The sequence below is a fragment of the Oratosquilla oratoria genome, chromosome 12 (genome assembly GCF_046742065.1).
Source record: "Oratosquilla oratoria isolate Oo_2021 chromosome 12, ASM4674206v1, whole genome shotgun sequence".
Taxonomy (NCBI): Eukaryota; Metazoa; Arthropoda; class Malacostraca; order Stomatopoda; family Squillidae; genus Oratosquilla; species Oratosquilla oratoria.
The window spans coordinates 30,236,785-30,264,736 of record NC_134788.1 but is presented as its reverse complement, the minus strand read 5'-3'; the positions used below and the strand labels follow the sequence as shown (position 1 = coordinate 30,264,736).

At 36.3% G+C, this 27,952-nt stretch overlaps 1 protein-coding gene across 1 annotated transcript in view; it reads left to right on the top strand.

Moving 5' to 3' along the window:
* LOC143030306 (uncharacterized) overlaps positions 1-27,952 on the top strand; it is a 93,574-nt gene that overhangs the window by 18,821 nt on the left and 46,801 nt on the right. The window contains exons 7-8 of the mRNA XM_076193459.1: positions 14,698-15,778; positions 26,233-26,405. Coding sequence (XP_076049574.1) covers positions 14,698-15,778; positions 26,233-26,405 — 1,254 coding nt within the window. The remainder of the gene's footprint in view (positions 1-14,697; positions 15,779-26,232; positions 26,406-27,952) is intronic.

Sequence of the window (27,952 nt, the reverse complement as noted above, 5' to 3'; positions counted from 1 at the left end):
TATTTATCTAAATGATTCTTAAAGCTTCGAACTGAACTACATTGCACTACCTGTGCAGGAAGTTTCTTCCGTTCATTAACTATACGGTTGGCAAAGTTGTTTCTACCTACTTCCAAATTGAATCTATTTCCGGACAGTTTGAGACCATTGTTTCTTGTCTGATTCTCATTCAATGTGAAAATTTGGTCACTTTTGATGTTGTCAATTCCCTTTAAAATCTTAAAGACCTGTATCAAGTCATCTCTGAGTCTACGCTTTTTTAGGGAAAACAGATTCATATGTTTTAGTCGATTTTCGTATGATTTATTTTTGATATTTGGAATCAGTTTTGTGGCTCGCCGTTGTACTTTCCCCAGTCTGTCAATGTATTTAATGAGATTCGGTGACCATTCGGAAACAGCATATTCCAGATGTGGACGAACTAACGATTTATATAGCTTGTTAATGAGTGATGGACTTTTGAAATCAAAAGATCGCGCAATCAGTCCTAGAATCTTATTTGCTCGATGCAAACATGAAACCAACGAGAGACAAGTACACAGAAACACACATTTATACAACAGAGCCGACATGAGTGCCATAACCCGACACTTGGAAAACTTCAAAGATTTTCTCCTCAACAGCAACCAAATCAGAGGAAACTAATTGGACCAGACTAAGTGATGTAATACACGACGCTATGAACAAAGACATACCAAAGAGAACTCCTGTGCGAAACAGGTTCAATATACAATTACAGACATTACAGAGAAACAAAATGAAATCATACAACGCAGCAAAACTATTAAATGATACTAGACACTAGAAAGACTATTACAGAAAGAAACGGGACATACCGAAACTAGTTGTACTGACACTTTCCTCACAAACAATAGGCAAAACCCCAAAAAGTTTTATTTTCTATTTATTTATTTATCTATTTTTTCAAAACACGCAGACAAGACTGTACCGGTATTATAAGACTATTACACAACGTCTCTGGTTACACATAAAAAAAAAACAAGAAAAAAAAAACCCGCATGCACTGAAAAGAACATGTAGACCAACCGGGCATACCGCTGTCACCACACTCAACAATGCCTTCCCTAGTTATAAACATACAATGAATAAATAAATAAATAGAATAAATAAAAAGATAAATACTATCTGAGGTAGACGCGACTAAAGCGACTGGCCCTAACGATATACCCTGCAGGATACTAAAGCCCAATGCTGGTGTGTTGGCTCCCGCCCTGCAGGTTATATTTTCACAGACAATTCAAAGCGGATCTCTTTCGCCGTGACTGGCCCTTGGCAAATTAACGTGACAGAACCCTCCTATCCAATTAAAGAGGCCTGTCTCAGCCCCCGGCAAAATTTGAAAACATGTTATCCATAGACGACATATAATGGACCACTTTGATAGGCAAAAAGTACGGACTGAAAATCAGAACGGCTTGGGCCTAAACGCTCATGCGTAACACGATTACTAGAGGCAACACATGACATATTCCAATTAACAACCCCAAAATTAGACGAGTAAACGCCACATCTTTAGACTTTGCCAAAGCCTTTTGCAAACTCTAATACATATGACTGCCAGCAAAAATACATAACATCAAATACCAAAGAAAAGAGGGAAAGAAAAGAAGTAGAAAGAATTCGGGTTTGTTGTCTTTTGCGCATGCGTCGTGACGTCATGGGCAGAGACTGGTAGATAAACAAATAAATAACGAAGAAATATATTATTAGATCAAAAAGATAAAACATAGAATTAAATAACAAAGAAAGGGGAAATAATTAATTTTGAAAGAATTAACTGTTGGTCGTCGTCAGGTTTGTTGTCTTTTGCGCATGCGTCGTGACGTCATGAGCAGAGACTGGTAGATAAAAAAATAAACAATACAAAAATACAATAATAGATCAAAGAGATAAAATAAAAAATCAAATAACAAAGAACAGAGAGAAAGGAAAAAGAATTAACATGTTAATCGTTGGTTGTCTTCGAGTTTGTTCTTTTTTGCGCATGCGCCGTGACGTCATTAGCAGAGACTGGCAGATAAAAAAAATAAATCATAAAGAAATACATTAATAGATAAAAAAGATAAAACAAAAATATTAAACAACAAAGAAAAGAGAAAAGGAGAAAGATTTAATTTTTAATTTTAAGTTAATCGTTGGTCGTCGTCGTTTGTTGTCTTTGCGCATGCGCCGTGACTTCATGAGTAGAGACTGGTAGATAAAAAATAAAAAATAAAGAAATATATTGATAGATAAAAAAGATAAAACACAAAATTAAGTAACAAAGGAAAATGGAGAAAGGAGAAAGAATTGATTTTGAAAGAACTAATCGTTTGTCGTCTTCGGGTTTGTTCTCTTTTGCACATGCGCCGTGACGTCATGAGCAGAGACTGGTAGATAAACAAAAATAATAAAGAAATACATTGATAGATAAAAAAGACAAAACACAAAATTAAATAACAAAGGAAAGAGAGAAAGGAGAAAGAATTAATTTTGAAAGAATTTATCGTTTATCGTCTTCGGATTTGTTGTCTTTTGCGCATGCGTCGTGACGTCACGGGCAGAAACTGGTAGATAAAAAAATAAATAATACAAAAATACATTAATATATCAAAAAGATAAAATACAGAATTAAATGACAAAGAAAATCAAGCAAGGAAAAAGAATTAACATTGAAATTTAAGTTAATCGTTGGTCGTCGTCGAGTTTGTTCTCTTTTGCGCATGCGCCTTGACGTCATGGCCAGAGACTGGTAGATAAAAAGATAATAAAGATATACATTAATAGAACAAAAAGATAAAACAAAAAATTAGATAACAAAGAAAAGAGAGAAAGGAGAAAGATTTAATTTTGAATTTTAGGTTTAATCGTTGGTCGTCGTCAAGTTTGTTGTCTTTTGCGCATGGGCCGTGACGTCATGAGCAGAGACTGGTAGATGAAAAAATAATAAAGAAATACATTAATAGATAAAAAAGATAAAACACAGATTGAATAACAAAGGAGAGAGAGAAAGGAGAAAGAATTGATTTTGAAAGAATTAATTGTTGGTCGTCTTCGGATTTGTTCTCTTTTGCACATGCGTCATGACGTCATGGGCAGAGACTGGTAGATAAACAAATAAATAATAAAGAAATTCATTAATAGATCAAAAAGATAAATCACAAAATTAAATAAAAAAGAAAAGCGAGAAAGAAAAAAGAATTAATTTTGAATTTTAGGTTAATCTTTGGTCGTCGTCAAGTTTGTTATCTTTTGCACATGCGCCATGACGTCACGAGCAGAGACTGGTAGATAAAAAAATAAATAATAAAGAAATACATTAATAGATAAAAAAAGATAAAACACAGATTGAATAACAAAGGAGAGAGAGAGAAAGGAGAAAGAATTGATTTTGAAAGAATTAATTGTTGGTCGACTTCGGATTTGTTGTCTTTTGCACATGCGTCGTGACGTCATGGGCAGAGACTGGTAGATAAACAAATGAATAATAAAGAAATGCATTAATAGATCAAAAAATAAAACACAAAATTAAATAACAAAGAAAAGTGAGAAAGAAAAAAATAATTAATTTTGAATTTTAGGTTAATCGTTGGTCGTCGTCAAGTTTATTTTCTTTTGCACATGCGTCGTGACATCATGAGCAGAGACTGGTAGATAAAACAATAATGAATAAAGAAATACATTAATAGATAAAAAAGATAAAACATAAAATTAAATAACAAAGGGAAGAGAGAAAGGAGAAAAAATTAATTTTGAAAGAATTGATCGTTTGTCGTCTTCAGGTTTGTTGTCTTTTGTGCATGCGTCATGACGTCATGGGCAGAGACTGGTAGATAAACAAATAAATACAAAAATACATTAATAGATCAAAAATTAAAAATTAAAAATTAAATAACAAAGAAAAGAAAGGAGAAAGAATTAATTTTGAATTTTAGGTTAATCGTTGGTCGTGGTCAGGTTTGTTGTCTTTTCCACATGCGCCGTGACGTCATGAGCAGAGACTGGTAGATAAATAAATAAATAATAAAGAAATACATTAATAGATAAAAAAGATAAAACATAAAACACAACAAAAGAAAGAGAGAAAGGAGAAAGAATTAGTTTTGAAAGAATTGATCGTTTGTCGTCTTCGGATTTATTGTCTTTTGCGCATGCGTCGTGACGTCATGGGCAGAGACTGGTAGATAAAATAAATAATACAAAAATACATTAATAGATCAAAAAGATAAAGCACAAAATTAAATAACAAAGAAAAGCGATAAAGGAAAAAAGAATGAATTTTGAATTTTAGGTTAATCGTTGGTCGTTGTCAAGTTTATTTTCTTTTGCACATGCGCCGTGACGTCATGAGCAGAGACTGGTAGATAAACAAATAAATAATAAAGAAATACATTAATATATAAAAAAGATAAAACACAAAATTAAATAACAAAGAAAAGAGAGAAAGGAGAAAGAATTAGTTTTGAAAGAATTGATCGTTTGTCGTCTTCGGATTTGTTGTCTTTTGCGCATGCGTCGTGACGTCATGGGCAGAGACTGGTAGATAAAAAATAAATAATACAAAAATAGATGAAATACAAAAATAGATGAAATAGATGAAATAGAAAAATAGATGAAAAAGATAAAATACAAAATTAAATAACAAAGAAAACCGAGAAAGAAGAAAGAATTAACATTGAAATCTTAAGTTAATTGTTGGTCGTCTTCGAGTTTGTTCTCTTTTGTGCCGTGACGTCATGGGCAGAGACTGGTAGATATAAAAATAAATCATAAAGAAATACATTATAGAACAAAAAGACAAAACAAAAAATTAAACAACAAAGAAAAGAGAGAAAGGAGAAAGATTTAATTTTTGATTTTAGGTTAATCTTTGGTCGTCGTCGAGTTTGTTGTCTTTTGCGCATGCGGCGTGACGTCATGAGCAGAGACTAGTAGATAAACAAATAAAAAATAAAGAAATACATTCATAGATCAAAAATATAAAACAAAATTAGATAACAAAAGAAAGAGAGAAAGGAGAAAGAATTACTTTTGAAAGAATTGATCGTTTGTCGTCTTCGGATTTGTTCTCTTTTGCACATGCGTCGTGACGTCATGGGCAGAGACTGGTAGATAAAAAAATTAATCAAGAAGAAATACATTAATAGATCAAATAGATAAAACATAAAATTAAATAACAAAGGAAAGAGGGAAAGAAGAAAGAATTAGTTTTGAAATAATTAATTGTTTGTCGTCTTCAGGTTTGTTGTCTTTTGCGAATGCATCGTGACGTCATGGACAGAGACTGGTAGATAAAAAAAATAATAAATACATTAATAGATCAAAAGATGAAATATAAAATTAAATAACAAAGAAAAGCGAGGAAGGGGAAAGAATTAACTTTGAATTTTTGGTTAATCATTGGTCGTGGTCAGGTTTGTTGTCTTTTGCACATGTACCGTGACGTCATGGGCAGAGACTGGTAGATAAAAAGATATAAAGAAATACATTAATAGATCAAAAAGATAAAACATAAAATTATATAACAAAGAAAAGCGAGGAAGGAGAAAGAATTAATTTTGAATTGTAGGTTAATCGTTAGTCGTGGTCAGGTTTGTTGTCTTTTGCACATGCGTCGTGACGTCATGAACAGAGACCGGTAGATAAAAAATAGATAAGGAAGAAATACATTAATAGATCAAAAATATAAAACAGAAAATTAAATAACAATGGAAAGAGAGAAAGGAGAAAGAATTAAAAGAACTGAAAGAATTAATCGTTTGTCGTCTTCGGGTTTGTTGTCTTTTGCGGATGCGCCGTGACGTCATGGGCAGAGATTGGTAGATAGAAAAAGCCCCCTTCACCCCATCTATCCACCTCATCCTAGGACGTCCCCTCATGTTCACTCCCTCCACATCTGCCTTCCATACCTCTTTTACTAGTCTTTCTTCACTCATTCTTTCCATGTGTCCAAACCATCCTAATATTCTTTCATCAACCCTATCTCCCAAATCCTTTTTCACCCCTGTTCTCCTCCTCACCTCCTCATTTCTCACTCTATCCAGCCTAGTAACCCCCACCATACTTCTCAGACACCTCATCTCAAACACATTCAAACTCCTTCTCTCTTCTTCTCTTATGTTCCACGTTTCTGCCCCATACAGTGCTGTTGGCACAATCACTCCTTCATACAGTCTCCTCTTCGCATCCATTCCCAAATGTCTATTCCTCATTACACTCTTTAAACCACTAAGGCATTTACTCGCTTCTCTCAATCTACATTCTACCTCCACCTTCACTCCACCTTTTCCTGCTACACTTGCACCCAAGTATCTAAAACTATCCACTTCCTCCAGTCGCTCTCCCTTAATGTTCACTTCCAGTCTACTGCCACTTTCACCCCTTGTACATCTCATCACCTTACTTTTACCCACATTTATCTTTAGCTTTCTTCTATCATATACTCTCCCAAACTCTGCCACCAGCTTCCTCAATCCCTCCTCTGACCCTGCCACAAGCGCAGTGTCGTCCGCAAACAACAGCTGGCTCACCTCCCACTTTTCTCCATTTTCCTTAACCATCTCCAATCCCTGACTCACTACCCTAGCATTCACCTCTCGCACCACCCCATCCATGTATAAGTTGAACAGCCAGGGCGACATAACGCATCCTTGACGAAGTCCCACCTTTACCTCAAACCACTCACTCTCTCCATTTCTAATCCTAACACATGCTCTACTACTCTCATAAAAACTCTTGACAGCTCCCAAAAGCTTTCCTCCTATCCCATAAATCTGCATAACCTCCCACAGTGCCTTTCTGTCTACCCTATCATAAGCCTTTTCCAGATCCATAAAAGCCCAAAAAACATCCTTCCCCTTTCCTATAGCTTTCTCACATATCTGTCTTACCACAAAGATCTGATCTACACAACCTCAACCCGTCCTAAATCCACACTGTTCCTCACCAATTACTCCTTCTGTTCCTCTCCTAATCCTCTCAATTAAGATCCTCCCATAAGCCTTCCCTACTACACTCAACAGGCTAATCCCTCTGAAATTACTATATTCACACTTGTCCCCTTTTCCCTTGTAAAGAGGAACTATATATAGAAATATATAGAAATATGAAAACCTAAACACGTCCATGCGTCAGTGTGTTTACATATGATACCATAATACGCTAAACCTGGAGCGATCCTCTTTCAACTATTTGTAGAGCTATTCGTGGCAGTGCTTTGTACAGGCCTAACAAGTAGGTTATACTTTGTTCTTGAATTCGTAAGTGCAATCATATAGTGGTAAGGTAGCTTAGTGGATGAATTGTATTTTCGCATTTGGCATTTGCTACACGTCAGTTCCCGTTTTGCATTGTGTTTTGTATTCAGAGCAGGGGTAAATGGGGTAGTATTTATCAATGTTTACCATTCTAACGGCGGCAAATACTTGTGTCATCGGCAAGCTCTTATAATTGTATTTCGAACTCCGGATATAAGTACTGCAAACTAATAGCAATGCCAGTAGGCATTCAAAAAAATGTGTGAACATCTAACCAAGGGGTTAGGTTAGGTTAAATCAAATCTGGTCTCGCAGCTTCAATTCTTAACTCTATTGTTTGCTAGTTATCATTGAGTATTTTGAATCCCATATATAAGTATCACAAATTAATATTAACGTTGGTAGCGATGTAAAGAGGAAAAAAAAAGAAAAAGAGACTGGGAAGTATGTCTATATTTATCAATGTGTGTAACACTGTATCCTGTGTGCTTTCATTGTTCTAATCTTGAAAATCCATGTGAACAAGTTGTATAGACACGGTAAAGGAAACATGGACTAGAGGTGAAGCTTTTATTCCTAAGGTGAAGCTTTTATTCCTGAGAAAGTCGATAGACGAAACGTCAGGAATAAAAGCTTCACCTCTAGTCCATGTTTCCTTTACCGTGTTCTAGTCTTCCCCAATACAAAAATAAAGAATTTATCTCCAATACAAAAATAAAGAATTTATGAAGTTCACTCTGAATTTGCCGTGCACTGATGATGACATTTTTGCCAATAATACTTTTTTGATATTCATTGCATAAGTCCATGTTGAATTAATTACAAGTCATGGAATGATAGTATGAGAAGTTTTACCTTCCCCTATGTAATCTTACATAGATAATGGATGCAGGTCCAATGTATCCGGATCACTTGCAGTTTGGGTAGGTCAGGCCTCTGATTTGTGTACTGTGTCCTTCCTCAATTGACCTCAACTAGGTGTGTCTGCTAGACTTAACTCAAAATTATGGTATTTATTCAGTTGTGTACATGGGCGTGATATAGCATTAGAAAATTAAATATTAATTTTGTAAATTATAATACATGAATGTAATATGCAATTTTCTTGGCAGAAATATAAATGATAAATATCTTGCTACAGGCAAATATACTAATGACCGAAGTTGCTAGCACTGGATCGTGACGCCATCTTGTCGTTTGTCAAGTGTTTGTTGTCTGCCCGGTCCAGTTGAGGCCTGGTGTACACCCTCGGTACTTCCACCAGTACCTCGCGAGGTCTTGAAGGAATGTTACGGAGTTGAAATCCATGCTATGCTTCAAGCTATGAAAAACCTATATGCCCCGCAATCAGAAAGAGTGATTGAACAGGCCGCCAACATCCGTGATGACGACGACGATCCAGACGACCTTAAATTACAGGTGCCGAGTTACTAAATACGTTAGGTTAGGTAAGACGAATTTATCATCCTTTCATTTCTTCAACGTCGGCATCTATCATAACAAACATGGAGTGACTTCGTTACTTACGAAATCTGTTTTAGCAACTTTTTTGTTCTTTATTTCCGCCAAGAAAATTGCATATTACGTTGATGAATTATAATTTAAAAAAATAATAATTGATTTTCTAATGCTGTATCACGTCCATGTACACAACTGAACATTTACCAAAAATTATGTATAGTCTCCTGATTTGGCCACAATTGATCAAGTCTCCTTCAAATCGTACTAAAGTAGAAGGCTGATTGAACTAGTCCCCATTTAGTAGAAGCCAGGTTTTACGGAAGTTTACAGAAATGAGGGGATCCTAGAAAGCTCAAACTAGCGAGCAGAATTCCATTGAACCAAAGAAGACTCATCCATTATATGCACTCATCCCCCAGTAATTGCGGGGCTCACGACCTCATTCCACTCCACTACTTTACATATATATGCACAGATATTCTCTTCACATTCTTATGTTTGCAAATTTTCTTTAAAAATTGAAAGTTTTGAGAATGCTTAAAGTGTTTAAACAAGTTTAAAAAATGCTTAAAGAGTGTGGGAAAGCTGTTCTTTTTCAGGTCTCTTCTAAATGCAAATTGTCTTGGATTTAGTACATCGTTTTTTCCAAATGCCTTACCCATCTAATTTTGATGATTCTTTCACAGATTTTAGCTATCATACTTGTAAGAGAGACCAGTTAGTAGGGTCTTCCTTGTTTCCTCCTTTATATATTGGTACTATGTTTGCTCTTCTCCAATCTTCTGGAACTTTTCCTTCTTTCAATGAACTGTTTATTAGACTATGTATTTTGTCTGTTAGTTCATTTCTGCATTCTCTCAAAATCCAGTTTGCCATTTCACCTGGACCATGAGTTTTTATGACATCGAGTACTCAAGTGTTTCATTATTTCATTCCTTGATACTTCTATCTCTTTCATAGGAGGGACTTTCTCCTCCCATTCGAAATCTCTAGGTTGTATGTTCTCCTTTGTAAACACTGATTCAAAATGCTTATTCATAATTTCTGCCATTTCTATTTCCTCTGTGTATTCAACTCCTCCTTGTCGTAGTTTCTCTAATTCTCGTTTGTTTTTCATTTTGTCTACAAATCTGTAAAATAGTTTCGGTTGATCTTTACATTTTTCTATGACATCTTTTTCGCATTTTTTCTTTTCTTCTCTGCACCTTGTACATATTGATTTCTATAACTAGTATATATTTTCCATTTTTCAAGTCTTTTGTATTTTTTTCCATTTTATCCAAGCTTTGCCCCTTTTATCTTTTAACTGCCTACATTTTTTGTTGTACCAACACTTTACATATCCTTTTTCTTGTTTTTGTCTTGAAATATTCCATTTCTCTACTACTGTTGTGTCCTTGTGTATCCTCTCCCAGTCTGCTTTTTGAAAGCATTCTCTTATTTTATAAAAAAAAAAAAAAAAAAATCCATACATCAATCTTCCCTTTCTATATTGTTCATTTTTTTCTATGTATTTTTCCTCATTTAGTTCCAGTTCAACCAATATATGGTTACTTTTACTTATTGGTGTCTTGTAATCAATCTTGTCCACTATTTCAGGTTCTGATGTGATTATTAGTTCCAGTCTCGATGATTCTTCCTCATTTCTATACCTAGTATTCTCTTGTATCCATTGTGTCATTGTATGTTCTATAATCATATCAAATAGTACATTTCCCCATAGGTCGTGTCCACCCTTTACTGTCATACCTTCCCAGCAGATTTCTTTACAATTAAAGTCATCCATCATAACTATTCTTCCTCCATCTTCCATTATCTTATTCAGTGTTATCCTTGTGTCCTCTAACATCTTTTTGTGTTCTTTCTCTTCCCATAAAGCTGTTTTAGGAGGCACATAATTAACTACAAAATTCCTGCTCTTCCCATCTCTGTCCTCCACTTCTATCATAATCATCTCTACTCTTTTCTTTCCATATGTGACATTCCTCACATTTATATCCTTTTTTGTCAGGAACATAACTCCACCCCCTCTTTTTTTTTCAAATCCAATAATTATATGCACCATGTCTTACACTGTTGAGTGGTAGTGGACCTTTCAATTTTGTCTACAATCCCATTATGTCCGGTTCTTTTTCCTTCAGATAATCATTCAGTTTGTTCAAGCCTGTTATTAAGCCATCTATATTGTGTATGACACTTTTAATATTCTGCTACTTCCATTGTGTTTTCCATTTCCCTTCTGTTTTCCTCTGCGATGAACCATTTCCTCACTTTCATATTCACTACTCTCCAATAGAATTTCTCTTTTTCTGGCTCTGTTCATTCCTTGTTTGTTTTTTTCCTTAGCTTCTAGTCTTTTTGTTTTCTCATCCTCTCTTTCCTCTTTATTCATTTCTCTTTTTATCCATACCTGTTTATATTGATCACTGTATGCTAGTTTCCCTATTTCTGCCAAGATATTCTCTGCTGTAGTTTGTGACCTTAATTGGTCTGGTCTTACCTGTATTGTATTTCCCTAATCTATTCATTTCTTCTATTTGTTTCCCTATTTCTGGTTCATCTTCTTGAACTACTTCTAATATCTTATTTACTTTATCCTTTTGCTCCTTTATTGTTGTAGTCCTATTTAGTCTATACATTTATTAATGACCTTAATTGGTCTGGTCTTATCTGTATTGTATTTCCCTAGTCTATACATTTCTTCTATTTGTTTCCCTATTTCTGGTTCATCTTCTTGAAGTACTTCTAATATCTTATTTACTTTATCCTTTTGCTCCTTTATTGTTGTAGTCCTATTTAGTCTATACATTTATTAATGACCTTAATTGGTCTGGTCTTATCTGTATTGTATTTCCCTAGTCTATACATTTCTTCTATTTGTTTCCCTATTTCTGGTTCATCTTCTTGAAGTACTTCTAATATCTTATTTACTTTATCCTTTTCCTCCTTTATACTTGTAGTCCTATTTAGATTATACTTCTCTTCCATCCCTAATATAATCATACATTTCTTTTTATCTGCTAAGTCTCTCACTATATTCTCCTTCTCCATTATCACTTTAATAACTGTGTCCTCAGTTTGTTCTTTCATCTGCTGTTTCATTATACCTCTAAATTCCATTTTATTGTTCTCTTGTACTTTTTTCGAACCACCTCTTTTGCTATGGACTCTTTATTTTCTTTATTATTCCTATTTAATTTACTCATTATCTTCTTTTACTTGTCTTATCTGTCTTTTTAATTCTTCTATTTCTTTAGTTAGATTTTGATTTTCTTTAGTTCTTCCAGTTTATCAACTCTTTTGGTAACTAGGGTTAATTGGTTAAACCTAACCTCCCATTCTTTGTTCATTTTTTTTTCTTAGTTTCTCCTCTAGATTTAATAGTCGGGGGAGGTTGTCACCTCCTCCCACATTAAATCCATAAAACCAATTATCTTCTCTTTCCATAGAGCTGCTATTATCTATATTTCTGCTCTTGACACCTCTGTTTCCTTGTTCCTCGTCTGTGTATTCTTCCCCCTGTTTGTTTACACCTCTCCTAAGATCTGGGGCCCGTTCGTCCCCTTCCTCATTTCCTTCCATTTTCCTCAGTAATCCCTCTCTCCTATTTCCTCACCTTCCCACTACACCACGAGCTTTCCCCTTTCCCTACTAATACAACAAAGTACTCCCTCGTTGTTGAGATCCATGAAAGTTGCACTTCTTTTCCAGAGTTCCAATCTTCGTAGTGTATCCGACGTATGTGTGTGTGTGTGTGTGTGTGTGAATGATACTTTGATGCTGCCTGAAGGGATTTCTCTTTGTCTTCTCTTTTTCCACATATGGGGACAGAGAGGTAGGGTGGCTCATTAAGTGAAACAGCCTTGCTGTGAATATACTGTGACTTGCTCCATTAATTCTGACCCAGATGAGAGGGAGGAAAGGGTGGTGGATGAGAGTGAGATGGGTGAAAGTGGGTGCATGCATTTTAACTTGCTACCTTACATATATATATATATACAATTTTATCAACCATAATGCACTTTCTTAGCTGTCAACATTGGAAGAACTGTAGAGGCAATGCAGAAATTAAAATGTGGATCACCCAAGGACTTGAACCTACAGTCCGTGTTGTACATACATATGTATTTACCTAGTTGTATTTACCTAGTTGTATTTTACGGGAAGGGGAGCTATGCTCGTGGGGTCCCGTCTTCATTTCTCATTTTATCTAAACAATTTTTAAATTCATGTATTGTTTTTGCACACACCACTTTCTCATCTAACTTGTTCCAACTGTCTATTACTCTGTGAGGAAAGCTGTGTGTGAGTGTGTGTGTATGCAAGGGTAAATCACAAAATTAGCTCTTTATTCAATAATATGCTGGGTACCACAAAGGATACAAGCTACTGTCCAATCAGTGTACTGGATATAAGTGCTGACAATAATATCTATCTGTACTATTATTATATATTTTTGTATAAAGTGTTCATATGGGATGCATAGATTTCAGAAGCAGTGATGCTGGAAATGCTTAACCCATTCAACTCCGATGACAAGATGTCTTGTCATTTGGTCAAATAAAACAAAAAATCATAATAAAACAACAAAATGTTTGATGATCAAACAGCACCAGAAAAATATGACGTCGTCAGTCCTCCTCGAGGAGGAGGACTGATGACGTCATATTTTTCTGGTGCTGTTTGATCATCAAACATTTTGTTGTTTTATTATGATTTTTTGTTTTATTTGACCAAATGACAAGACATCTTGTCATCGGAGTTGAATGGGTTAAATGAGATCAAAGCTTGCAGAAGATCCAACTTTACGTTCATCAGTGTTAATAGGCAGGGACACCTAAACGGAGATAATACTAATATGAAATTAAGGTACCACAAAGAACCCTTTTTTTTTTTCCAGTATTATCACATAAGCATCACAACTAGTAAGGGAGCTGTCACAGCTTCCTGAAAGATAACTGGGTTTGAAAATATTAAAGCACTAGTTCTGACATTATACATTGCCTTCTCACAATTTCCACATTTACTGGAATTGCAACCTGTGATATCAGTTCCTGCCTGAGTACATTATGATTATTGAGATTTTGATTAGGTATATCATATATATATATATATATATATATATATATATATATATATATATATATATATATATATATATATATATATATATATATTTATATATATATATATATGTACATATTTCTCTATTAGACCAGGTATTTTACTAAATGTGACAAGAAAAAATATGGACAGTACCATTACAATTTCTTAGATTAAAAACATGGGTACACCACTTACCAGTGTATCTTAAACAATGTGACAATGTGCACCACTTATTTGAGTCAAATGAGTGAGACAAATAAAATAAACCTTCCTAGAGAAGGTCATATAGATTTAGGTCTTATGAGCCCAAATGTGGAATGTGATGGAGTTAGGTTGAATATGACTGCTGCTGTGGCCAGCTGGGCCATTCCCCACTACTGCCCAAATCTAATTGTGATGTGATGAGAAAAGACTGGAACAAAACTTGAGTCATTCTGGTTGTGATGGTTTGAGTAAGCAGCTCTCAAAGGATTTTAAGCACATTTCTATAAAAAAAAAAAAAAAAAAAAAAAAAATGTAGTATATTATAGCACTATGTCTGTTAATGTTTCTACCTATTTTATGTTAGGTGGTGGAATGTACAAAGGGTCTGTTTAGGTACAAAGAGACTTGAGTATGAAATGGTTTGTATACAAAACATCCTCACTCCTATTACAGTGTATTACACAATTTGAAAGAGTTTGATGTCAATCATAGAATTATATATTCTTTTTTTCAGGATGAGGTGAATACCATTTCTTTGGAAGTTCTATCCACTCCATATGTATCATATGATGAAGATAATCCAGTGTGACATCTATGGCACAGACATCACAAGTCATTTAGATATCCCATGATGACCCATACTGGAGACGAGCCTTTCCAGTGTGATTGGTACGATCTCAAATGGCACAAAAGCATCACCTCAAAAATCACATGATGATCCACACTGGAGAGAAGCCTTTCAAATGTGACCTATGTGATTCTGCTTTCTCACAAAAAGGCTGCCTCACACGGCATATGAGGACCCACACAGGAGAGAAGCCTTTCCGGTGTGACCTGTGTGATTCTGCTTTCTCACAAAAGGGTCATCTCACAAGTCATATGAGAACCCACTCAGGAGAGAAGCCTTTCCAGTGTGATCTTTGTGATTCTGCTTTTTCAGAAAAGAGTAATCTCAGAAGACATATAAGGACCCACACAGGAGAGAAGCCTTTCCAGTGTGACCTTTGTGATTCTGCTTTCTCACATAAGTGTTCTCTCACGACGCATATGAGGACCCACTCAGGAGAGAAGCCTTTCAAGTGTGACTTTTGTGATTCTGCTTTCTCACAAAAGTGTTCTCTCACATGGCATATGGGGACCCACACAGGAGAGAAGCCTTTCCAGTGTGACCTGTGTGATTCCACTTTCACAGTTAAGAATAATCTCATAAGGCATATAAGAACTCACACAGGAGAAAAGCCACTCCAATGTTGCCTGTGTGATAAAGTTTTCTTACAGAAGTATCACCTCAAAAATCACATGATGATCCACACAGGAGAGAAGCCTTTCCAGTGTGACCTTTGTGATTCTGCTTTCTCAAGAAAGTGTTCTCTAACACAGCATATGAGGACCCACACAGGAGACAAGCCTTTCCAGTGTGGCCTATGCTATTCTGCTTTCTCAGAAAAGAGGTCTCTGAATCGTCACATGGTGACTCACACTAGAGAGAATTCAGTCCTGTGTGACCTGTGCAATAGAGGTTTCTCACTAAAGGATGCTCTCACAAAGCATATGAGGGTCCACACAGGAGAGGAGCATTTCCAGTGTGAACTTTGTGATTCTGCTTTCTTACGAAAAAGTTCTCTCACACGGCATATGAGGACCCACACAGGAGAGAAACCTTTCCAGTGTGACCTGTGCTCTTCAGCTTTCTCACAAAAGAGGTCTCTGAATCATCACATGGCGACTCACACTGAAGAGAAGTCATCCTAGTGTAACCTGTGCAATGAAAAATATTCCCACTTAGTTTTGTGCATGTGTGCACTTACACATTTTACAACTAGCACACAAATGGGAAAAAATGTGCACACATAACATTTTCAAGATGAAATTGATATGCTTTAATCAAAAACAAAGTAATCATATAATTTCATGATAATGAATTCTAAAGAAATGAAAGATGTGATTTTTAGAATCTGTCAATGATTGATAAAATGTAAGTGTACAATTTCATAAGTTCACTTTTTGGTTTTAGATTGTACTATCTTCTTCAGCAGTTATCACAAATACTCAGTCAAGTGAAACAAATCAAGAAGCTCTTTATAACTTTCACCCCATCAAATCTAATAGTCCTGATGGCCTAATAATGATTCATACATTTCTATTTTTTTCCTAATGTATCAAACTTTATTTAAAGAAAAATGTGTAATTTCCCTACTGACACCTAATATGCAAGAATATCAACATAAGATACTGGTTAAAAAAAGGGGGGGGTGGCTACCAAAACAGCTTTTAAGGTACAACACTCAAACAAAGCCAAAGCAAAGATTAGAAGTTAGAAATTATGGTTAAGGAAAAGGGAGCCACTGGATAGGCCCATTCTGACATTCTGCTTGACAATACTTGGAAGGGAAACAAAGGTAGATATTGTTTATATAGAGGGGATGAATACTAAATACAGAGGAGAGAAGAACTAAGGAGTTAGAGGCTAGTACTAAAAAAGAAAGGAAAAAAAAAAGGGCGAGAGAATTAGTATTGGACATGTATATATTTAGAGTTATTTGTGAAGTTAGAAGCTTTAAATGAAGTAATCAGTCATTAATGTTAGTCTTTTTTGTACTAATCAGATAAATATGAAATATGTATTTTTTCTTTTCTTTCTTGTCAGTTCTGTTATTGTCAAACAAAGGACTTGTGGAATACAGAATCGGCCCAAAGCAAGAAATAATAGAATCTAAGATATATAACTAATGATTTGTTTTATTTATGGAAAGCCAAATTTGAGAAGTATAACCAACATCGAATACATGACAAAACCTCAATCTGCATAGCAGTCAAAATCCCCAATATGAAAATTGGAGGGGAGAACATAACCTAACCTAACCTACAGTTTTCACTGATTGAGGTTTTGGCTATTGGGGCATTTGCTGTTCACCACCAACATCAGGGTTATGAAATTAAAAAGTTCATATTGCCCACATGATAGCAGGGACCACTTTGCATACAATCTATGCAATTTATATATTACAAATGCCAGGGTTGGGAAAAAATAGATACACAGACATATCTGTCTCTGTCTCAAATTTTGATAACTTGTTTCTAGGCCTGAGACTAGCCTTTCCACAAAATTTCATTAAAATTTGAATAAAGTTGCTAACAGACAAACTAACAAGTACTGGCAAAAATAAAACTTTATTGGTGGATTTAACAATATACACTTTAAAATGGTGTGCATTTGCTGATCTGGTCAATATGGTTACTAACATGGATATGGATATACTTTGCAAAGAGTGTAAGTTTTGCAGGCAAATTTCTACACACGCCTACCTAAGTAGAATTAATTTTTCCAAACAATTATGATAGGGATAAAACACATGCTAGGCCACAAAAATTACCTTGCTTATGTATATATTTTTTTAAATATAATTTTTAAGGGAAAAAGTGTCACAACCTATCGTGATTATAATGAAATATTTCATGTCCATCATTGTCACTGCTTTGGGTGAGTATTATAAAAATGACAAAGTATATTCATGTAGTTTTGTGTCTTGTGTTGAAATGTATGATGGATTATGTTAAGATTTTAAATTTGTATTTAAGAATAATGTGATGCTATGTAGATTGTGTAGATGTGTGAGAATGGAGGGAGGATTTACACATCCAGGAAGTATCTTCCCTACGTCTGAGCCATGTACATAAGGCCTACCTAGCTCTCCTCATAAATGTGCAGTATTGACGTCATATTGATGTCGGCAAAGGTAATATAAGGGGATACAAAGTGGCCTGACTCCAGCTCTCACCCTCACTGCCCACCGCTCTTTGCCGACCGGTCGTGGTAAAGGAGTTTTTCTTCTTTTATGCTGACAGGTCCGGCACACACTTGACCTCTTCATTGACGCTGGCAAGCTGGTTACATGTAAGACAAATACACATAATGTACCTCCCGCTTTTTACAGTGGTGTACATTTGACACCTTTCCTGATTCACTTAATTGTCTGTTTTCAGAGTTCTGCTCAGAAAAAAAGAGATTTACACAAATCTACACTTACCCACTAGCCTGCCGAACTGCCCATTGAACCCTATTCTTAAAATCACGCTCCAGATATCACCTGCTGACATCTGTCAGCAATACTCTGCCCCATCCCATCAGGGGCCAGTTCTCCTCTCCTTCTTTAGGGAATCGCCTGCCTCTGCTTAATTGCCAGCATCGCTCTTCCCCATTAGGGGCTAGCTCACTTTGCCCGCTGCTTGACTACGGTCAAGTATGTTCTGCCTTGCTTGAGGCCAACTCTTTTCTCCCTTTAGGGAACCGCCCGCCGCTGACTCATCAGCACCGCCCTGCACCGGTAGGGGCCAATCTCCTTCAGGAATACATGCGGGAAGTGAATCCTACTCACTTCTCGTAAGATGCACACACACACCTCTCACGAACACAACCATGCCCCATGTGCAAACATCTGCACGTGCTTTTTCTTTGACTAAAATTTGCTTCCTTTCTAACTTTCATACTACTGTACCTCTCATTTCAGTTTACCTCCAACTAATTTTTTTTCCATTATTCAACCTTTCCCTACCACTACGCCTCCTACAATTTTCTCCACTTTTGTTTGCTCTAGATGTCTGCATCACTGTCCAAGTTCCCTGTCCACTCCTCCCCTGCCATGATCTTTGCCCATTAGAATCACCCTGAAATTGCGCTTATTGGCAATAGCCGACTTTTATACACTATTATCTTTTTGTTTTCTTACAGACATCTTTTCCCCTCCAACACACACCAATCCCGAGCGAACGGCTGGTCTTTCCTAAGTACCGGTAGTCCATAACCATAACCTAGTTTAGGCAGGACATATTTTTTTTTTAAGCACTCCAGTGTCCGTCTTTCATCACTTCAAGCAGGAGATTGATTTGTCCTTTTTGGAACCTGTCTAAAAGGAGTGATTTAAATTACTTTACGTATACTAAAGCATTGAGAACTGAAGGCCATAATAGCCACTGACACTGATGTATTTTCATTATGATGTTATATAGTTTCCATTGGGAACACAATGCTTGGGGCCACAGTGTCCGTGCATAAGACCAGTCATTATATTACTGAAGTACACGTTGGAGTCTGAGACTCCGACACAAGAGATTCAGACTGAAATATGTTTATTTCATAAGATAGTTCGTTGTTCCAGGACTTGCGAAAGAAAGTGGTACATGAGAGATATCATTACTATATTATTTGTTAATACAATTTACATAGTACTTATTGATAGATATTGATTTGAATAGACAATAATTACATAGTGTAAAATCACATAGTATATAAAATAGACCTAGAAATCAATATAAATACAAAATGTAGAAATATGAAAAACAGTAATTCAAAAATATAAGCGTAATAGAAAATAGAAAGTACAGGATATACGATATAAAATATAGGTGATAAAATATGAAGTATAAAAATCTAAAACAAAGAGTTGAAAGTATAAACAGGAAAACAGAAAACTTGCACCTATGGCCATGTCTCATTTGTGTTTACATATGACTATAGCATGTCAAGCATGGACATGTACTCTTTCAACTATTTATAGAGCTTTTCGTGAATATGCTTTGTACAGGCCAAATGTGCTTTCTTCTTGAATTCATAAGTGTAACCTTATAGTGGTAAGGTAGCTTAGTGCATGAGTTCTGTGATCACATTTGGCATTTAGTACACCAGTTCCCGTTTGGGAGTGTATTTGGAATTCTGGGCAGTGGTAAATGCGAGGGTATTTATCAAGATATTTACCATTCTCACAGCTGCAATTGCCTTTCTCACTGGCAAGCTCTTAGCATTGTATTCTGAGCTCCATATTTAAGTACCACAAACAAAAAGTGACGCCAGTAGGCATTAGAAAAAATAAATAGATGGGCGAACATCTGTATATTTACCAAGGGGTCAGGTCAAGTCTCACAGTTGCAATTCTTAACTCGATCATAATCTAGTTATTGTTGAGTATTTTGAATCCCATATATAAGTATTGCAAATTAATATTTATTAATGTGTGTATCTTGGTTTTGAGAATCTATCCATGACCTTTAACCCATTCAACTCCGATGACAAGATGTCTTGTCATTTGGTCAAATAAAACAAAAAATCATAATAAAACAACAAAATGTTTGATGATCAAACAGCACCAGAAAAATATGACGTCGTCAGTCCTCGAGGAGGACTGATGACGTCATATTTTTCTGGTGCTGTTTGATCATCAAACATTTTGTTGTTTTATTATGATTTTTTGTTTTATTTGACCAAATGACAAGACATCTTGTCATCGGAGTTGAATGGGTTAACATATAAGTATACAATTTCTTAATTTCACATGTTTTGAGATTGTACTGTGTTCGGTAGCTATAACCAGTACTTGTTTATTCAAGTGAAATACATGAGGAAATATAACTTTCACCTCTAAATAAGTGGCCTGATAACCAAATATTCCATACAATTCTATTTTTTTTTTCTAAGCAAATTTGTTTAAAGAATCAGTGGAGTTTCTTAGTGAGACCTACTATTCAGGAATAACAACATGAGGAAAGAAGATAATGATGAAAAAAGGCAACTAAAAGAGTTTTGGAAGTGCAATACTGAAACAAAACCATAGCAAAGATTGGAAATTGGATATTATTATTTAGGAGAAGGGAGCCATTGGATAGGCCCATCCTGACATTCTACTTGATGTTACTTGAAAAGAAAATAAGACAAGGCAACACTCATGTTTGGTAAATAGTACACACTTTCATGGACTGTATTCTGTAATCTAGCCAAAAGAACTGATTCACCATGTTATATTCAAATGAAGTAAAGGACTTGAAACAAAAACAAACCACTACCTGCTAGTGAATGGCTGGATAAAATATTGAAATCTGCTACAATCATTTACATGACAGATTCCCTGAGGATGAGGCACAAGAATGGTCACTGTTTGGTACCTCTATTTCACAATGTCATTTCTCATTTGGTAGTGAACATGTTAATGTTCTTGCATATCAAGATTTTCTGGCTGATTCTACAGAAATAATTAATCAGTCAGTTTAATGATTTGAAATTTTCTGTGGAAGAAAAAAAAGATACAAAGTTTTACACATATGTACACTTTAGTATGAAAAGTTCTGTGACATAGCAAAGTTGATGAATATTTAGAGGACCTCCTTACATCCATTGCAGATTTTGAATAGTTTTTAGTCCAATGAATCAAATAACAAACAAACCTAGAAACCAGGATAATGCCATTTAAATATGCTTAAGAAAGTGAAGACCTACTGGTTATATGGAAATTAAATAAATTTAGATAAGTAGAAAGAGTGGGTGAATACCAAAGACTGACAAGAGAAGAAATAAGGAGTTAGAGGTTAGAGCTAAACAAGTTAAGAATCGGTAATGGACTTGTGTATATTTAGAGTTATTTGCACAGATTAAATTAAGGGAATCCATAATCAATGTTTATCTTTTTTTTTTCTTTTTTTTACTTTGCATAACTTATCAAATCAATATAAAAGGTATTAAATATTTTTATCAGCTCTGCCATTGTTGTCATGCAAAGGACTCTTGAAATACAAAATCGGTACAAAACAAATAAGAAATGATGGAACTAAAATATATGCCTAATGACTTGTATTATTTATGAAAAGCCAAATCTAAAATTTAACTAAAATACATAATAAAATAGTAAACTAGATGGCACTCAGGGAGTGCATACCTCCACCAATGTCAGGGTCATAGAATTGGACAAAATAGGTTAATTTTGATCACATTACGGTAGTAGGGGCAACTTTGTATACAATCTATGAATTTGTATGCAATCTATAAATGCCAGGGTCACAAAGAAGAATGTGCAAACCTATCTAGATCTGCCTGAAAACCTAATATCTTGTTTCTCGGCCTAAGACTCATCCACAAAATTTAATTGAAATCTGAGTAAAGTTGCTAACAGACAAACCAAATTCTGACAAATACAAAATTTCCTTGAAGGTAACAATCCACATTTTAAAATGGTGTGCACTTGCTTTGTTGGTCAGTAAGCTTATTCACATGGATGCAGACATGCCTTACAAAGAGGGTAAATTTTGCAGACAAGCAAATTTCTGCCCTTACCTATGTGTGTGAAATTCGTTTTTGCAAGCATTGAATTTTTTTAAATAAAACACATTACTGGCCACAAAAACATCCTTGCTAATACTTTAAATCAAGGTTTCAGTTTTAAGGAGGGTGGCATGCCCTAGTGTGAATACAATAAAATAATCTCCTTCATTGTCACACCTTTGCATGTGTATTGTAAGAATGATAAAAATTTGAATATGTGTGTAGTGTGCATTGTTTTGAACAGGATGTTGAATTGTGTTGAGAATTTGAAATTGTACAGTATCTAGATAATGTATTAGTTGTATTAAGAATCATATGATGCTGTATAGATTGTGTGGTGTGAGATCGGAGGCAGATAACACACATCCTAGGAGTATGTTCCTGATATTTGAGCCATTTACATAAGGACTAACTGGGGCTCCACATAAATGCGCAGTATTAATGTCATCAATGAGGGTTATATAAAGGGGATGAATACAGGGTGACTATGCATCCTACGTTAGGAAGGGCAGTCCTGTTCTTGAGCATTCTGGTCTCCGTCTTGCACCATCTCAAGCAGGAGGTTAATTTGTCCTTTTTTTTTTGTGGGGGGCCCCTAAAGAGAACAATATAAGTTACCTTACATATACTGTACTAAAACAGTGAGAACAATAACCACTGATGTGTTTTCTTTGTAATTTTATGCAATTGCTGTAGACACTATACCCCCGATACTAACACACTCCAACTGCCACCTACTGATCACTACATTTCATCGAGTAGAATAGTAAATATCGAGAAGAGATGAGGCGTTGACAGATCCTCCTCAATGCAAGACAGAAAAGGTTACTCTTCACTAACGTTCATGCAACCATGCCACTTTACACCAAAACAACCCCGTAATAGAACCAAATCTTGATCCATCGCCCCAGTTTCACTACCAAGCCCCCAAATACCTCCATACAATCACCAAACTCAATAATACACAGAACCCCAACAATACTGAGAACACTAATTTTAAACTAATAAACTATCCGCCCTTCATCACACGATTTTGACTTATGACCCGGACGCTATTATAGGGACAGAGAGACTCAAACCAGATATTAAGGACAGCGAAGTCTTCCCCGCTGACAATCCCTATTTGGCTTTGCACAGGGAGGACAGACAAGACGGTGACTACGGTGGAGTTCTTATAGCAACGAAGCCAGGACTTATACCTATACCAGTAAACAAACTTGACTCGGAACTAGTTTGGGCGAAGGTACAATTATAGGGCTGTTTGCCTTTATACGTGGGATCACTTTACCGTCCCACCGCCTCAAATATTGACTACCATCAGACCCTAGATGACTTCTTAAACAAAACTGATCCCTCTAAAAAACACCTGGTTAGCTGGTGACTTCAGTCTACCTTACACTGACTGGACAGCGTACGCTACCATTGGCAAACCCACCCATGAAGGCAACATTATATCGCCACAAACTGACCAGAGACTTCTACATGAAAAAAACTATAGACATCATCAACACACACTCGCCCTCACAAACAGTGCACGAACCAACACGCACACAGACTGTAGTCACCAGAAACAACCCTATTGCCGCATCCACACGGTCGAGCTGTGCCTGGCAGACTTTGCCCTTACCGAGCAAAGTCCGCAGACTCTGCCCGCGAAGGTGTCCACACGGCTGACGATGGTGGGTGGAGGTTAGTTGGCCGCAAGCAGAGGTTGGGAGGGAGTGGTTCAGTACGGTACGATAACCATGGTTCCCGCCGTACTTGGAAAGAAGGTAGCACTTTACAGCATTATAATTGCTGCTTGCATTAAAAAGAAAAACAAGAAATCACGGAGACATGTCTGGTGCCGGGAGTGGTTACACAGACGTGATTTAATGGGAAGCTCAGTGACAATCCTACGTGAATTGCAGGATGAAAATGAACAACTATTTTGTAATTGCATGAGAATGAACATAAAACAGCTTTTCTGTTCCCCTTTCGAAAGTGTAGCCATATATACAAAGGCACGTCTAGAGGCTAATTTCTTTTTCACGGGAACAGGGTTTTTCGCCACCTGAGACAGATCACCACTCATTTCTGTCATTTTCTTGGACCTTTCGCCACCCATTGTATGGACGTTTCGCCACCTATTGCGTGGACTTTTCGCCACCTTTTCTTTGGACAATTCGCCACCGATAGAAATTTATTGAAAATATTACTGTACTTAACTCCATATGCCTCTATTCAACACAGAAAGAGGGATTAAACGTATGCGAGATAGAAATAAAGCTATTACAATGTCGGAAGCAGAATGCAAGACCATCGAACATCGTAATATGGCAAGCTGGAAATCTGTGGCCTGGCTAAACAGTATAGGTTATTTGCGCCCCCAGATCTACGCCGGAGATAAATCATGCGATCTAACTTGTCACTTACCCGGGAACCACTGTGGCCTTTATTGCCAAGTATGGCTATTGATACATATTATAAAAATGCAATATTCTCGAAAAATAAGTTCTTATACTGTGATAAAGAAAAAAAAAATGTATTGACGCCCGAACTGAGTTGCAAGTTGGACTATAGTTACCCCTACGGGTAACGAACTGGTAACTTCTGTGTGGTGTGGGATAATTTATTTGAAATACCATCTATCAAAGCAAAGAAAAGGCGTCACGTCTACATATATCTACAAGTAATAAATTAACTAATTAGCTAAATACATTTGTACAGGTCGTGGCGTGAACGCTACGCTCATTGTGTTGTCTTTATGGGTATGTTATTTTATTTCTACAAACAGGCCTTGTTATTAATAAATTTGTTTTAGACATTAATTGTATTAATGCTATGTATGTAGAATTATAGCGCAATATAACAATCGAAAAGTCCAACGAATGGGTGGCGAAATGTCTAGCATGTAATACCAATGAGTGGTGATAAGTCTCGGTGGCGATCTAAACAGGTGGCGAATTGTCAAGGGGGCGAATGTGAACGGTGGCGAAAAGCCATGTAGCCCTTTCTTCACGTGACTCTCACTCCTGTTTATTGTCTGTGCTATGTGCTTCAATGCTGCAGCACGTTTGCCTCTATTTTCATCATCCAAACACTTCACTCACATTCCATAAACATTCCTGAACTCGGTATAAATCAATCAATATTACGGTGTCTTGTCGAGACCAGTATGCACTAGTACTAGGTGCGGACATGGTGGTAAGGTCACTTCGGTCTGTACTGCGATTTGCGATTACGATTTGCTAGGTAAGACCCGCTTGCGCGGAATCGGTTTTTGTGGGAGGGGAAGGAAGAAGGTCTTTAAGAAAACGAAAAGATAGTAGTCGTGCATAACAGAGGGCTTTTGCCACCGGGCGAACTGAGCGGGTTTGCTGAATTTGCTCGCACCTCACCTCGTGCGTTTGGCAGCGATGTCAGCCCTCCACCCACTGCCCGCAAATGGCGCCGAGAACGGACAGTTTGATGGTTTGCCCGCTGAAATTGCCCGTTGTCGAGCAAAGCCCTCGTGCCCGGCGGACAGTGCTCGACCGTGTGGACGTGGCATTACACCCAACAAATACACAGATAAATAAAGTCAGACTCAGAGACTCAGACTCTGAAGTTTGTTTATTTCTTACGTAAAGATAGTTCATTGTTCCAAAACTTGCTACAGAGAATACAAGAGATTACCGTATTACTTGTTAACACAATTTACATAGAATTCATTAACTGAGATTGATTTGAATATACAATAATTACATAGGATAAAACCACATGTATAGATATATGATAGATATAGAAAGGTATGAATACAAATGCAAAATAGATATAAAATTGAAATAGAAATATACGAAAATATAAATGTAAAATATAGATAGCAAAACATTGAATATAGAAAATAAGATATAAAATAATATATTTAAAAATCTAAAATCGAAAACATAAAATTGAAAGTAGAAACAGGAAAATAGAAAAATATATAGAAAATAAAAAGCTACACCTACGCCCGTACGTCATATGTGTTTACATACGTCGCCATAAAACGTTGCTTAGAGTGGCACTCGTTCAACTATTTGTAGTTTTTTTTCGTAGCTGTGCATTGTACGGGCCAAACAAGTGTGTTTTCTTCTTGAATTCGTAAGTGCAATCATGAAGCTTAATGGATGTTCGCATTTGGCACTTTCTACCCTTCAATTACCATTTGGCATTCTTAGCAGAGGTAAATACTAAATGTGTTGGTATTGATCAAGATGTTTACCGTTCTCACGAGTACAGTTACCTGTGTCATCGGCAAGCTCTTATCATTGCATTCCGAACTCCACATATAAGTACCGCAAACTAACAATAACGCCAGTAGGTACTAAGAAAAAAAAATATACATATATATATATATATAGATGTATGAACATCTGTATGTTTGCCAAGGGGCTAGGTTAGGTAATTCAAATCGGGTCTCGCAGCTGCAATTCTTAACTATTTTTAGCTAGTTATCATTTAGTATTTTGAATCCCATGTATAACTATTGAAAATTAATATTAACATTGGTAGTGATATAAAAACAAAAAAAAAAAAAGATTGAGACAGGGAAGGCATGTCTATATTTATCAATGTGTGTATCCTTTTTGCTTTCATTGTTCTTAGATTTCTATTGGGGGTATGGGACTCCATATTGTCTTCCCCAATACAAAAATACAAAAAAAAATTATGATGTTCACGCAGAATTCATAGCACTGATGATATTTTTGTAAGTATAAACATTCTTGATATTCACTGCACAATTCCACATTGTATTAATTGCAAGTCATTAAATGATATTGAGAGAAGCTATACCTTACCGTATGTAGTCTTACATAGATGCTGGATGCAGTTCTTAAATGTTCAGTTCATTTCCAGTTCGGGTAGGTCAGGCCACTGATTTGTGTTCTGTTGACCTCATCCAGGTGTGTGCACTAGTGTAGACTTTCCTCAAAATTATAATCAGTCTCTTGATTTGGCCACAATTTATCAAGTCTCCTTTTGAATTGTACTACAGCAGAAGTCCAATTACACTAGTCCCTATTTAGCAGAAACCAGATTGATGGAAATTGACAATTGGGGGAATGGCCTGGAAAACTCACATTAGTGACCATAATTCCATTAAACCAAGTATTTACCTAGTTGTATTATACAGGAAGGGGAGCTATGCTCGTGGTGACCCATTTTTGTATCTCGCAAAATCAAGTTTGTTCTTAAATTCTTGTATTGTGATTGCACACACTATTTCTTCATCCAATTTGTTTGAGAGGATTAGGAGAGGAACAGAAGGAGTAATTGGTGAGGAACAGTGTGGATTTAGGACAGGTAGAGGTTGTGTAGATCAGATCTTTGTGGTAAGACAGATATGTGAGAAAGCTATAGGAAAGGGGAAGGATTTTTTTGGGCTTTTATGGATCTGGAAAAGGCTTATGATAGGGTAGACAGGAAGGCACTGTGGGAGGTTATGCAGATATATGGGATAGGAGGAAAGCTTCTAGGAGCTGTCAAGAGTTTTTATGAGAATAGTAGAGCTTGTGTCAGGATTGGAAATGGAGAGAGTGAGTGGTTCGAGGTAAAGGTGGGACTTCGTCAAGGATGCGTTATGTCGCCCTGGCTGTTCAACTTATACATGGATGGGGTGGTGCGAGAGGTAAATGCAAGGGTAGTGGGTCAAGGATTGGAGATGGTTAAAAAGAATGGAGAAAAGTGGGAGGTGAGCCAGCTGTTGTTTGCGGATGACACTGCACTTGTGGCAGGATCGGAGGAGGTATTGAGGAAGTTGGTGGCAGAGTTTGGGAGAGTATGTGATAGAAGAAAGCTAAAGATAAATGTGGGTAAAAGTAAGGTGATGAGATGTACA